The sequence below is a fragment of the Rattus rattus genome, chromosome 14 (genome assembly GCF_011064425.1).
Source record: "Rattus rattus isolate New Zealand chromosome 14, Rrattus_CSIRO_v1, whole genome shotgun sequence".
Classification (NCBI taxonomy): Eukaryota; Metazoa; Chordata; class Mammalia; order Rodentia; family Muridae; genus Rattus; species Rattus rattus.
This window is the reverse complement of record NC_046167.1, coordinates 11,076,929-11,091,287: the sequence shown is the minus strand read 5'-3', so window position 1 is coordinate 11,091,287 and position 14,359 is coordinate 11,076,929. Positions and strand designations below refer to the sequence as shown.

The 14,359-nt window shown below is 45.0% G+C and overlaps 1 protein-coding gene across 3 annotated transcripts in view; it reads right to left on the bottom strand.

The window, feature by feature from the left end:
- Bend7 (BEN domain containing 7) overlaps positions 1 to 14,359 on the bottom strand; it is an 81,508-nt gene that overhangs the window by 54,398 nt on the left and 12,751 nt on the right. For all 3 annotated transcript variants that reach the window (XM_032884957.1, XM_032884958.1, XM_032884955.1), the window contains one exon: positions 1,791 to 2,093. In XM_032884957.1, the coding sequence (XP_032740848.1) occupies positions 1,791 to 2,093 (303 nt within the window). The remainder of the gene's footprint in view (positions 1 to 1,790; positions 2,094 to 14,359) is intronic.

Here is a 14,359-nt window from a genome sequence, read left to right as displayed (position 1 = left end):
CGAGAGCTGCATCTGGATTTTATGCGGGCTTTTTGGATTTGACCTCAGGTCCCCATGCTATGTGACACACACTGGAAGTACTGAGCTCTCTTTTCAGCCCCTTGAGTGGTTTATTTGTACTGAAACGATGCAAACGATAAACAGAAAAGATCTGGTCTTTTTGACACTGATTTGGACGAATGTCTGTGACTTTTAATATTAGTATCGGTTTCTAAGGTGAATCCATCACTCTTGCATATCGGTGAGTAGAATATGCTACCCCAAAATTACTGCTGTGGGAGGGTCACCCTTACTATACACCCAAATGCCCCTTTTTTTCTTACTGGAGCAGAGTTAAGAGGGCTCTGTGGAACACCCCTAGGCACTAATCTGCACACTACCTTTACGGTTTTTTAGAGGACGAAACTAGCCCTTCTGAGCTCATTATAAATCATTTTCCAATTTTAAAGGGAACTGACTTTATTTTTATGGAGGAGGCTTTAAAGGCTTTAAAAGCTGGAAGCCTGCCAGCACATGAACTCGACACTTGCCTATGGAATACTGGGAGGAAGAGAAGACGCCACCCGTCTCTAGGGTCCCTTACTGTCTCATCAGTGTCTCAGGATGGTTCTTAGTCCCCTGAACTGGCTACTGTGAATTGTGTATAGGAAAAAAAAAAAGAAAGAAATCAAAACATTTTCCTTTTACCGAAGATCTCATAAAATGAAAACGCAAGGAAGGGAACTCTTAACTTTTCAACGAATCTGAAATGCCTTATTTTTCCTCTGTTCTTTATGAGAACTGCAGATCCGTACACCCACGCATAACTTATAAACCAAACAACATCCAATGCCACTGGGTTGAAGATAAATATTATCAAGGAAAGTATCAATTCTTTTCCCTAATCTTTGGGGAAAAAAATCAAAAAACCCCCACCCCCCAACTTAACCGTCAGTGATTTCAAAGAAATTTTACTTTAAACCAGTGGCTCTCAACCTTCCTAATACTGTGACAACTTTGGTAGACGTGTTGTGACGACCTCCTCCCACCATAAATTTTTTTTTTTTGTTACTAGTTCATAACTATATGCTCCTTTTATGAATCGTATCATAAACATCTGTGTTTCCTGATGGTCTCAGGAGATCCCTGTGAAGGCTCGGTTGACTCCCCAGGGGTCACACCCCACAGGTTGAGAACTGCTGCTTTAAAGGAGAACTTTGCTTGAGTTTCAGTAATTCCGCACTGGAGCAGGAGGAAGGGAAAAGTTGTACAAAAGTTGACGTTGTGAAGCATCACTAACTAGGACTCTCTGATGAGGAAGTGAAGCAAAGAGAGAAGCAAGGGTATGCGTTAGTAACACAACGCACAGCCAGGAAGCTGCTTCTGCATTAATGCCAGTCTCTGGTGACAGCATCATCTGTGTGCTGGTGGATGAGAATTCTGATGTCATTAAAACTCTACCGGAAACCTGCTTTTTTGTTTTCTTTTTTCTTTTTTTAAAACACAGACCCACTGGCCTTCCTCACTCTCTGTTCGGGAGTTTTCAGACACTTAAGACTTTTTCTTTCCATCCTCCCCTTTGGCCTTTTTAAAGTAACACAGTGCGGGAGCTGGCGCGGAGAAGTCGACAGTGGCCTAGCGGGTGTGAAATCCTGCATTCTATTCTCAGTCCCACACAAGAAAATTACAAAGAACCCAGCAAGGGCGGTGACCAGTGGAGGGTGTCACAGATTGATCTCAAAGGATGAACTCAGTACTTAGGAATAAAACAAACCCACCACGATATTCTAAATATTGTAGGGCAACCGTACCATTGGAACTTGCAGAGATGTGGGGCTGACTCTGGAAGGTTCTAGAACGTGGACCGGACTGCCCTGAGAACTGCCCGCTTTGGGCTGGTAGTTCATTCCACGCCCCACGTGAAGGAGGGTGGAGGCCCTGCGGGGCCTCCGTGGAGGAGTTCAATCTCTGAGGCCAGACTAAATCCACATCCTGGGGCTCTTCTTTTAATTTTTCCCCTTCTTTGCCGACACGTTGATAGATCCTCCCGGTACGGTCATTCAGTAATCTTCTCATCCCCGTAATTTGTTTCTTAATTTCCATGCTTCCGTCTCCTAATGGAAACAAGGTCAAAGTTAGCACTGTAATTTAACAAAAGAAACCGAAACATAACCAGTGCCCTACCATAACCTCCAGGGCAGATGGCCCTTTGGAAACGGCAAAGAAGACGGATTCCACGCTCTGAAATCATTCACGAAGCTTAAAGGAAGGAAAACTGGCTAGGCCCTCAAGATCACAGCTCTGACACATCTCATCTACATAATTTCCTGGCCAGGTCCTCTCTCTGAGTGAAAAAGCTTTCTTTAGTGTAGGATCAGAAACCAACCTTCGGTTTCCTCTTTGGAAGTATTTGACGAGGGAGGGTTCGTAAGAAGTAGTGACAGAAGACCAAAGGTGGGACCAGCAGGGAGAGTCATCTATGCTATGCTTACACTTAATAACTCCTGCTAAAGATAACTACACGATTACACTGATATTGCAAGGTATTACAAATACCCTGTCTTCTCTCTTGAGGCCAAGCCCGGGGCCTGCTCCATACAGGAGGTGAGCTACACTGTCACTACCTCCCCAGCCCCGCAGCACCTTAAACTCTACGGTAACAATATTGTCTTAGCGAGGAAGTGTGCTTTCGTCTAACTGAAGCATGGAAAATCTTATTTCATAGTACGTATACCTTCATGAAGGCATCCTAATAAATGCTTAAAATTTAAAATGTGAGGAAAAGAAAAAAGACAGAGGATGCTATTAAAAAAAATGTAACGTCGTAAATAAATAGATAGTGATATTTTAATACACTTAGCATCATATGAACCAGATTTTCCAGACAGGCAGAACCTGGTAGCTGCAAAAAAAAAAAAAAAAAAAAAAAAAAAAAATCCCCTATGTACTGTAGTATCTGCTTAGATAGTCAGTTTGTTAATGTATTTTCTTACCAACTATTGTGTAAGGAAACTCTATAAGCTATTTTGAAATAAGAACTTCAAAGTTTGAGGGGCGGAGTCTGGGGACCAACCCATGCTAACCACGTTCTCTTCCACTGAGCAACACCCCAGCCCCTTCAACTTTGAAGATGGTAACAAAAACATTAATTCTGCCTTTCACGTTGAACAGAATGCTGGGAAAAAACACATGCCTAAGTTTATATTACGCATTAACACATTATTGAGAAGTACCTTGATTGGTAGAAAAAAAAATTTTTTTTTCTATTTCAAACACCAGCAAGGTTATAATCCAGAAAAAAGTAAATCACATTCCATCGTTTATGAGGATGAACGACCAAGCATGGTTTAAATATCACAGGGTCAACAAAATTTATGCCGCTCCCGCTAGTCAGTTGGGCGGGGTGTGTCTGGAAGAGTCCGGGGAATTCTGGAAGTGCGCCCTCCCCCGCCCTGGCAGGTGTAGTGAAATCTCAGTCAGGCACTGGCTTTCCCCCCCACTTAACAGCTTGTGCTCAGCTCAGGAGAACGCATCTTTCCTTTGTGTTCCTGCTCTCCATCCTTTGGCCAGGCTGGCCATGGAGAACACAGGCTGGTCTTCACCGGCGATGGCTAGGTGCTGCCTTTCCAGTCACCTGTGGCTCCTGGAAAGAGATGGCCTCCCTCAGTCGGGCTAACAGGTTCTTGACTCAGTGCCTGGGCACCTCCTGCACTGACCTTATAGATAACAGGGAGAGAGGGAGAGGAAGACGCTTCTTGACCAAAGTTCGCCTGAGTTGGAGATAAGATTCTATGATAAAGTATTACTACCATTTAAAAAAAGAAGAAGAAAAGAAAGAAAAGATAAGAAAAGGAACAAAGATTCTGGAACATTCTAAGGGCAAAGATGCTTTGTCATGGTACGATTTCGCTGTTCTAGAGCTTGAGTCCGTGAGGATTAAGACAAAAAATACAACTGGAGGTTTTAGGTTTTTTATTTGTTTGTTTGTTTCCATTTCTTGGTTGTGTTGATGCCCAGAATGCACAGCAGCCCAGAGAAAAGGAAGAAAGAAGATGGCACACGTACAGGAAGAACCTGGTAGTAAGCGGTGGCCGCAAGGTCTAAACGTCTTCTAAGGGAAGGACAAAGCTAGGAGCCGAAGGGCTTTGGGACCTCGTAGGAAGAACAACGTCAACCAACCAGACTCCCCCAGAGCTCCCAGGGACTAAACCCCCAACCAAAGAGTACACATGGGGGAACCCATGGCTCCAGCCACATATGTAGCAGAGGATGGCCTTGTTGGGCATCAAAGGGAGGAGAGAGCCTTAGCCCTGTGGAGGCTCCATGCTCCAGTGTAGGGGAATGGTAGGGCGGTGAGGTGGGGGTACATGGGTGGGGTAGCACCCTCATAGAAACAAGGGGAGGGAATAGGGGGCTTGCGGAGGGGAAACCAGGAAGGGGGATAACATTTGAAATGTAAATAAATAAGATATCCAATTAAAAAAAACAGAACAAGGGGCCGGAGAGATGGCTCAGTGGTTAAGAGCACTGACTGCTCTTCCAGAGGTCCTGAGTTCAAATCCCAGCAACCACATGGTGGCTCACAACCATCTGTAATGAGATCCGATGCCCTCTTCTGGTGTGTCTGAAGACAGCTACAGTATACTTACATATAATAAAAAAAATCTTAAAAAAAAAAGAACAAAAAAAATAGTGTATTTCATAATAAAAACATCTTATTTAATACAAAAGAAAGAAAAAAAGAATGCATGAACAAATGAACGAAAGAAAGAGAGAGAGGAGAGAGAGACAGACAGACAGAAAGACAAACCTCCAGAAGGGGGAGGGCAGGGTGAAAGCGGAGCTGCTAAGGAAGCCGGCTCAAGGTGGGCAGAGGACTGGTCATTCCAAAGAACAGAAAATCGGAAACTGCAGACACTTGCAGAACTCTCTTCTGAAGCCAGTAGAGGGACCAGAGGAAGGAAGGTGGGGAAAGGACCGGATGAGAAGTTTTTCTTAGAAGAAGCAGACTGGGCTCCTTCATGGATAACCTAGTCTTCAGGAACAGGGGCTTGGGTACTGGATGTATCCAGAAAAGTGGGGAGAAACTGAGGCCACTGCCTTTGCCGGTGCTCCCAGGGTAGAAGAACTCCTGGCCTGGCCGCCGACAGAGGGAAAGCGCTTGGCTTGCACATTCGGGACAGATGGGGCAGAAGTTCAGAATGCGACCTGGTGACTGCTGAAGGACTACGAAACAGCTGAGTCAGTCTACAGACCGGGCAGACAGACGGACTGACACACATGCCCAAACGTAGGGAGTGGTTGGTGGAACAGGTAGATAAGGGTGATTTCCTCCCAAGATCTGGGTTCACCTCTCAACTGCACTGACTTGCCACTGTCTACCAGACAAATTATTTTAGTTTCTCGAATTATAAAGATTTGCCTGGGAGCTGTGCTACGGTGACCTAAGGTAACCTAAGGGGTATGCAGAAGCAGTCCAGACAGGGTTCAGGCTATTCATGGTTTCCAAGGCGCTGGTTAATTAAACACTAACACCTCCGGAGGCAGCAATGTGTCTTCGGATAATCTAATCAGATAGATAGGCCCCAGCCTAATCTATCACGGTGGGTTCCAAGTGCTTCGGTTCTTTTGGTTGAAATTAAAGTATCTGTTGACTTCTCATCTTCCTGGGTCTAATGCATCCATGTTTTTTTCTGTGCACAGATATCCGGGAAGCAATGTCTCAGGAGTGGGGTTCTATTTGGAGAAATGAGATTCTATGTGGAAACCTGTGAATTCCTGATGTCTTTCCAAACCCCCATGCATCCTCACTTATGCTCGACTCCAAGAGACTAATCTACCCAGGAAAGGCAAACAAAAGAAACCATATTCTAATTGAGCCTCTGGAAGAGAAGACAGTGCTCTTAACCACTGAGCCATCTCTCCAGCCCCCTCTTTTAGTTTCTTAAGCAAGGCCTCGGGGACATTTACTATACACTGGCATTTGGCGATCTGTGGTGCACATGCATGGTGATGTCACAAGAGAAGAAGACACATGAGCTGTCTTATTGGTGAAACAGCCATAATTTAACTCCTTTCGAGACTGGAGGGGCTCCAGAGATGGTTCAGTCAGCAAAGGGCTTGCTTTATGTTTATGAGGACCTGAGTTCAAATCCCCGGTACCACGCAAAAGCTGAGCATGACAGTGTGCCCCTGTATCTCCAGGGCTGGACATGGGAGGAGAGGGAGACAGGCGGGTCCCTCGAGCCACTTACTATCTGAGTGCCACCTATAATAACCGACATACTTATTATACTTAGCTGATCCAGCTGAGTCAGTAGGTTCCAGTTTCCGTAAGAGACTGGACAAAATAAGGCAGAGAGTAACTGAAGGGGACAAGGTCCAGAAAGCACTACATGCAGAACTCTACCTACCCTTCATTCGATGCTGACACCGCTACATCACATTCCTTCACATGAAGAAGTCACAGACGACAGCCCAACAGCCCCACACAGAGTCACTATGTGGCCAGGCTATGCCTGACAGGACATTCAGTCTGGGGGCCACAAGGAAAAGATAACAGGCCATCTTCATGTGTCTTCTTCTTCTCAGTGGTTAAGAGCACTGTCTTCTCTTCCAGAGGTCCTGAGTTCGAGTCTGAGCAACCACATGGGCAAAACCCATGTGGTGGGATCTGATGCCCTCTTCTGACATGCAGGTGTACATGCAGATAGAGCATGCGTGCGTACATACATACATACATACACATATATACATACACACATATACCTTTAAACAAAGAAACTTTAGGAACTGGCTTATAAGACAGAAAGAGGCCAAGAGGCCTAGTGAAAACAGATACCAACACGGAGGGCATAAACAAGTAATATATTAATAGGACAATGTGAAAAGGTAATCAAATAAATTATTCAGCAGGATTGATCAGGGTCTCAGAGCTGCAGGAATCACCAGGCACAAGCTGAAAAACGCCCCCCCTCCAACTTTCTTAACATCCCTACCCAACTCTTTTTGTATTGATTTATTGCTCTCAAAAATGTTCCCAGTTCTCCCAGGCCCCATCACCACGTCTCTTCTGTGTCCTAGGACTCTAGTCACCAAACTGCCTGACTATTTGCAGAGACATCTTGAGTCATGGTCCTCTGGTGAAGATGCTGTTCTTTCTGTAACTCCTGGATCAAAGTTGCTCTCTCTCTCCTTCTCATCGGATGGGGAGAATGGCCCTGGCTTGCATTGGCTCCTAACATCACCGATTCTACCTTCAGGAAGACGTCCACAGAGACGTGCCACCAGCCACTGTTCCTGAGTAACAGCTTGGTGTGGCAGGGCATCGCAGCGGGGCCATCACCTCACCAGTGGCCTCAGCTGCCAGGCTGAGCAAGAAGCCGACTCTGGAGACAATGAGTTACTGTACTAGTTAACTTAGATTTGGTATCTTCCAATAGAAAGATAAGAGATGATCAGATAAGTCCTTTAGAAAAACAATTTGGGAACTCGATGGAGAAACTCATTCACGTGTGGAGAGGAATCCAGGAGAGTGTTGGTAAAGCTTACATAGGGATGAGCTCTTGACACAGCTAGGAGTGGGAAGAGGGAAGGAGACATTGAAGAACTTTAGTCCAAAGGGCTTGATGATTAACTCCTGGGAGGGATGTCAAAGAAAAATCAATGACAGATAACACCAGGGTTTGTAGCTTGTGGACCTGAATGGATGGTAGCAGCCGCCAGAGAATTATAAAAAGAGAGTTCTGCAGACGTGAGAATACACTGACATGCTTACTTATTTGCGATGCTGGGCTTGAAGCTACAGCCTTAGCATCCATGCTTTCACTGAACTCCGACACAGGCCCCAAGGACCTTGCTCTGATAAAGCCAGAAAGTAAGTAGGCACCTGGAAACGTAACCGTGTAAAGCTGACCAGGAAGGCAAAACTTCAGGGCTACTTCCGCAGTTGGCTGACCACTCTGTTCGGAGGGCTTCTGAGCACCACTAACCATTCCAAAGATCGCTGACCACCTTACATGGACACGGGAGATCTCCTCTTAACGTACAAGAGCACGCAGACAGTTCAAATCACACATTTAAACCTTAATGGCGGTATGACTGCATTCGAGTCTAACCTAGAAGGTGTGTGAAACCTACTCCTGAATTCCCAGTCGCTGTGGCAACTAAGAATCCCGCTCCTCACTCTCCCTGTCCCCATGTGCAACCTCCCACCATGCACTTGCCTTAGCAGGACCCGAACCACAGGAAGCTGGGGTACAGTCGTATGTGCTCCTGTGGTTAGCTTTGTACTACACTGCCATGTCCAGTTTCGTTTTAAAGAGGCTATGGGGAAACTTGGGATAATGAAACTACACTACAGGTGGAGCTCCAAGCAGCCAGGTCTGAATGCCACGGAGCAGGAAAGAGGCCACAGGCAACTGAATTGGTGACTGTTCTTCATCAACAGGGAAAAAAGCAGACTGAGGAAATAGCTTCCAGGCTGGAGGGTAGGCAACAGTCTTAGAGGGCTGGCTTTTCCAGTTCCTGAGTGCTAGCGCCAGTGCACAGAAGCCTCTGTACAGAGGTTAACAATGAGAACGCTTTTCTGCTGGGGATGATGAAAATGTCCTGGAACCAGACAGTGGCGGCGGTTGCGCAATACCAGGAGGGTCCTTTTTTCACACATGCTTGAGACTCCTGGCATTTTTTCAGGTAATGGCACGGTAAAGTAAATACAGAGAGAGCTGAGCTTATCAGTGGGACAGGGGACGCTGGCCAGGATTACACCAATGGCCTCAAATACTTCCCCTTGGACACATGTATAAGACACCTGTGTGGAACCGTGTCCTAGTGATGACGAAGCTTTAGGCTGTCACATGCTAGCTTCGATGGAGGAAAGAACGGAAGGGAGGCAGGTGCCTCCGTGTGGTGCAGTTTTCCTCACTGCAGATCTCTGCAGTGGACTGGAAGAAAAGGAATTTGAAGTGGACTCCACTGTGAGAGGACTTGAGATTAGCACCTCATTCCAGACTTAGATTAACAGGCAAATATTATCAAGGCTCCCAACCGGCATCTCTTGGTGGGGGTGGGAGGGGGAGGGTAGGAATGAGAGGGAGGGGGGTGTGCTTACCAGGGACGTGCAAGATTGGGTTCCAACTCAGCAAAACATGGTCTGAGAAGGAACGGTTGACAGGAGGAGGGACGGCTTTCTGTGTGAACCCTCCTTTTAAACTGTAGTCTTCAGTGTAGCCCCAATAGAGAAGGAACAGCCAGCTCTGCTGGAGAGGCCTTGCCAGATCCCAGCTTCCTGTAAGGCCTTGGAGGACATTCAAGAGCTCCAAGGGCTTCACACAGCATAGTCTGAATGCCATGGTACAGGAAAGAGGCAAAAAGTAGCTAAAGACTACTGAGTTGGTGAGTCAGATACTAGATAAGAGCATCTAGACCGTAAATATGTTGTCGCATGTGTGAGGACTCCGATAAGCTGAAAACTAGACAAGGACGCAAAAAATAATTCACAACAGGAACAAAGGACTTGATAAATATTTTACATCCCTTATGTCTCTGGTGATTAATGAAAATTAAGGCGAAACTCATTATCCTTGGTTTGGCAAACAAATATCACAGACTCACGAGAGTCGGTTTTGAGTGGGGATACGCACACTGTCATATCTCCCTGGTAGGTAGATAATTTGGTAAAAACAAAACAAAATACCTTTTTGGAAAGAGATTTGGCAAGCCCCCATGTCGGAATTAACCCTACAGAAACAGTTCAACAACTGTCTGGGACATAGGACAAGGGAGCCGCTGTAGCCTCATTTCCTTAGGGAAATACTGGGGACAGTATTTGCTTATTCATACAGAAGCATGATCACGGCATAAATCCATAACAGAAGCATGACTACAGTTATGAAGTAGCAATGAAATCATTTTATGGTTGGGGTCACCACAACATGAGGAACTGTATGAAAGGGTCGCAGCATTAGGAAGGTTGAGAACCACTGAGCTAGGCTTTCTAGTTGCTGTCCCATCATCCGGATGCCCGTGAGCACCTTATTCACTTAGCTATGTCACCATACATGGGGATAGCCGTGGAGTCTTTCTGGGACCGTCTTTATGGGTTCTGACTTCGCTGTGCTAATATAATAATCCAGTTGAAGAACGAGGCTTATAAATTTCCCTTTAAATTAGAAACTTGATTCACATCAACTCTGTTAGTTTCGCGAAAAACAAATGTTTTATTCAGAGAAGTAGAATCAGAATGTATTTACGTTCTTGGTTCTATGACACATACAGCAAAAAAAAAAAGGCTGACAATCCACACAGGGCAAAAATAACAAGATCGTGGATAGGAGCTGTCTCTAAATCCCAGCACCATGAGGGTAAAGGAAACCAACAGGGGGGAACGAGAAAGGAGAAAAGAAAAGAAAAGAAAAGAAAAGAAAAGAGCGACGTAACTCAACAAACCAAACCAAAATCAGCCACAAACACACAGAGAGAAGCAACAACAAAAACAAGACGCTTCCGAGTTCCTACAGTAAATAAAATCTTTGCCTTCATTCAGTGAGAGATGAAATATTCATAACCTACTGTTTGGAAAGACACAGCCTTTTCAATATAATTTGAAATGCTGATCCTCTAATCTACTGTACAGAAATCTTCTGACAGAGCTCTAATACACAAGTGCAAAGCTCGGCTACCCAAGATGCTAATTTCCATATCGGTATCATCAGTTAAATGTGAACATGGCCGAGTACTGACTGTATTACATTTCTTCAGTAATTAAAAACTTTTATTAAACATTGCAAGTTAAATGTACATGCCGTGACACGGTTTTGTTTTCAAGATAAGCGACATTGATGATGATGGAAACGGGTCACATCTGCAGCCTTTTTCTTTAAAGGTCACACAGAAGTCAGGTAACCTTGCACCCAAAGTTACCTGGAGGGTGGCAGCCTTCCATGAGCAAGACTAGGGGGAAATCTCCAGAGTTAAGCAATGGTAGCTTAAGTGAGTAGCTTCCAAACTTCCCGGCCACGGTTCAAGTAAGAAACACATTTCCATGACAACCCAGAACATGGATACCCTGCACACAAATGTGATGACAGCTTCATGAATTGCATTAATTCATTAGGCTTGCATGTATGCACTTTAAGATATCTATCTATCTATCTGTCTGTCTGTCTATCTATCTATCTATCTATCTATCTATCTATCTATCTATCTATCTATCTTTCTATCTATCTATCTATCTATCTATCTATCCATCCATCCCTATCTATCTATCTATCTATAATCTATCCATCCATCCATCCATCCATCCATCCATCCATCCATCCATCAATCCATCATTACTGCTGCTGCTGTTACTGCTCTCAGTGTCTGTCTGTCTGTCTGTCTATCTATCTATCTATCTATCTATCTATCTATCTATCTATCATTACTGCTGCTGCTGTTACTGCTCTCAGTGTCCATCTATCTATCTATCTATCTATCTATCTATCTATCCATCCATCCATCCATCCATCCATCCATCCATCCATCCATCCATCTATCTATCTTTACTGCTGCTGCTGTTACTGCTCTCAGTGTTGGTGATAATCCACTAAGTTGGTATCACAACCCATTTCTATGTCAAAACCACTGGTCTACAGAGCATTACCTTTAATGTGTTGGTTTTTTTTTCCAGGATGCCTGTTCAGGTGTCTTCCTGCTCTCCACATTCTTTCTGGAGTTACTGATTCTCACTTGGTTCCACTGGCCATCTGTGTACAGAACTCCAGGGCAGACTTCACTTCAGGATCCCAGACCCACATATCCAATTGTCTACTAGCCTCTCTCAGACACCTCACAATCGACCATCTATGCTATTAGACTCTACTTTCCTACCAATAGCCCCGAGTTATTACTGACTATGTTTTATCTGGGCTGCTCTTAACTCCAATTGGTCAGCCCTTAGGACCACGCTTTCTTGACTCCTAACCCACGGTGTCTTCTTCCTCCTCCCACTTCTTCTCCCTTCGGGATTAAACATTACCACAACACAGCTTTATTTAGCTCTGACTCTACCTATCTCCAAGCCTTAGTAAATGGCACCAGCTCAGCTGACAAGTCAGACAGCTAGGAACTATTCCTCTCCTCTCCTCCCCTTTCCTTCTTCCTTTCCCTCCCCTCCCACTCCTCTCCTCTCCCGACTCCTGCCCCTTCCCCTCTCCTCCTGTTTCCCCCTCCTCCAGGCAGTGAATCAATGTTCTCATCATTACGTCATCGTGCCATGACGTCATCATTCCAGGATGCTTCCCCACTGCTACAACTTCACTCCCATCATCACTGGATGAGACTTCTGCCTAAGAGCCGCAGAGTCATTCTTCCCCAGTCTATCCCACCCTGACCTGAGTGGGATTTTCCGACGATGCAAATTGAATCATACCATGTTCTGCTGTGAGATGTCAAAAACTTTAGGATGAAGCCCCAGCTCCCCAACATTGCTCGCTGGCTTCCACGTCTGGACTCCTTGCTCATTTCTGGAGTCTTGGTTTCTGCCGCTTTCCCTCTCCCCCACCCCCATGTCCACAGAAGCAGCAGTCAGGTCTCGGTGCACATTAGAATCACATAGGTAATGTCTGACCTCCCTTCAGAACAATTCAATAGATCTAATTAGTTAGTGACCGTCCTGTCAAGCCAGCAGACCCACTGCTTTAAATACAGTGAAGGCCTTCCAGAGGTTCCAGGGGTTCCAGCGTCCGGAAGCTCCTCCTTGTCTCAATCTCTACTTGTGCCATCAAACCTCTGTCATCAAACCTTCATGCTCCATGTTTAGGTCTCAGCTAAAATGGCATTTTCTCTCTTTTTCTTTCTTCCTTTTATGGAAAATAGACCTTTTCCCCCTCACATAATTTATCCCAATTACAGTTTCCCCTCCCTCTACTCCTCCCAGTTCCTCCCACCTCCCTCCCCATTCAGATCCTCGCCATTCTGTCCCCTCGTTAGAAAACAAACAGGCTTCCAAGGGATAATGATAAAATAAATATAATAAGACAAAAACCAAAACGAACACATCAGAATAGGACAAAATGAATACACAGATGGAAGGGAGCTCAAGAAAACACGAGAAACATGCATGAACGCAGAGACCTACTCTTCCACACACCCAGGATCCCATTAAAAACAGTGAAGTGGAAGAAAAGGCCGTTTTCAAGAGGGCTATGTTCCTGAATTCCCCAGAGGCCCTGGTATTCTGAGTTCCCTTGGGATCCAAGCCAGTGGGCTTAACATCTCTTTGGTCTCACATTAGTGTCTGTTCAATAGACAGCTGCACAACGAATAGAAAGAAGTTATATTAAGAGACGTGATGGGAAGATTCGGTTAAGGACAGCTTTTAAAAACTGGTCCCCAAGAAGTAAACGGGCAACTGTGGCATCTCTGAAGAAATGTCTCCTTTCTATCAAGCAAGCACAGGATGGCGAACAGGGCCACTGCATGCCTCTGGCCAGTCTTGTCTTAGGAAAAGCTTTTCACAAGGGAAGTATATGTTTCATCCCACTAGTGCATCCAAGGTGGAAGATGGTAGAAATTCTTCCCTCTACTTTCACATGAAGAATTGTCAGAGTAACCCAGGGGGAGACGGGTCAGGTGGGGGCCACACATCTGCACTGTGTTCCAGCACTAGGCTCTCCCTTCCTGAGGAGCCTTCAAAGGAAGGACACTGAACTTGTGGAGAAATGCAGAAGCTAACACCTCCACGGCGGCAGCTCCCAGCCACGGTTCATGTGGTGCATATTAAGGTGCTCATTAAAGTCTTGCTGTAATCGAAAAAATTATATATGTGCGGTGAGAATGAGTTAGTGTTAATGGAGGAACCTTTACTTCTGCCTCCCCCGACTTTGTGCTTTCTAGTTGTATCTTAACCTTGCGTTTTTTTGTGTGTGTGTGTGTGAGACTCTGTGCATTTTATCTGTAGGCGTAAAGTCAGGGTTGAGATATAATTCTATTAACCACATACACAACTTCATAGTCTATTATGTTGCTTCAACTTTTTCTGTAAAAATAAATTGTTAAGGATATTATTCCTGGAACAGAATAAATTCTTGGAATTACTGAGTAACTGATGTACCGCACCACTGTTCCAAGAACAGATCACTTATTTCATCATGACAAAGTAAAGTTATTAATCTTCCACTTCAACAATGAGAGATGCTGAGGGAGGGATGCGCAGACACCTGCATTCCATTTCAGTTCAACTTTATATCATCCATAAACATCTCTGTTTTGGACACCTCGTCGAAACAAATGCTCACAGCCTACTCTACGTAGCACTCGATTTTATGCAACTATAAAAGTTCCTTGATGTTAATTACAGAGACAAATGTCTCATCACACATTTGGTTACCAGATAGCA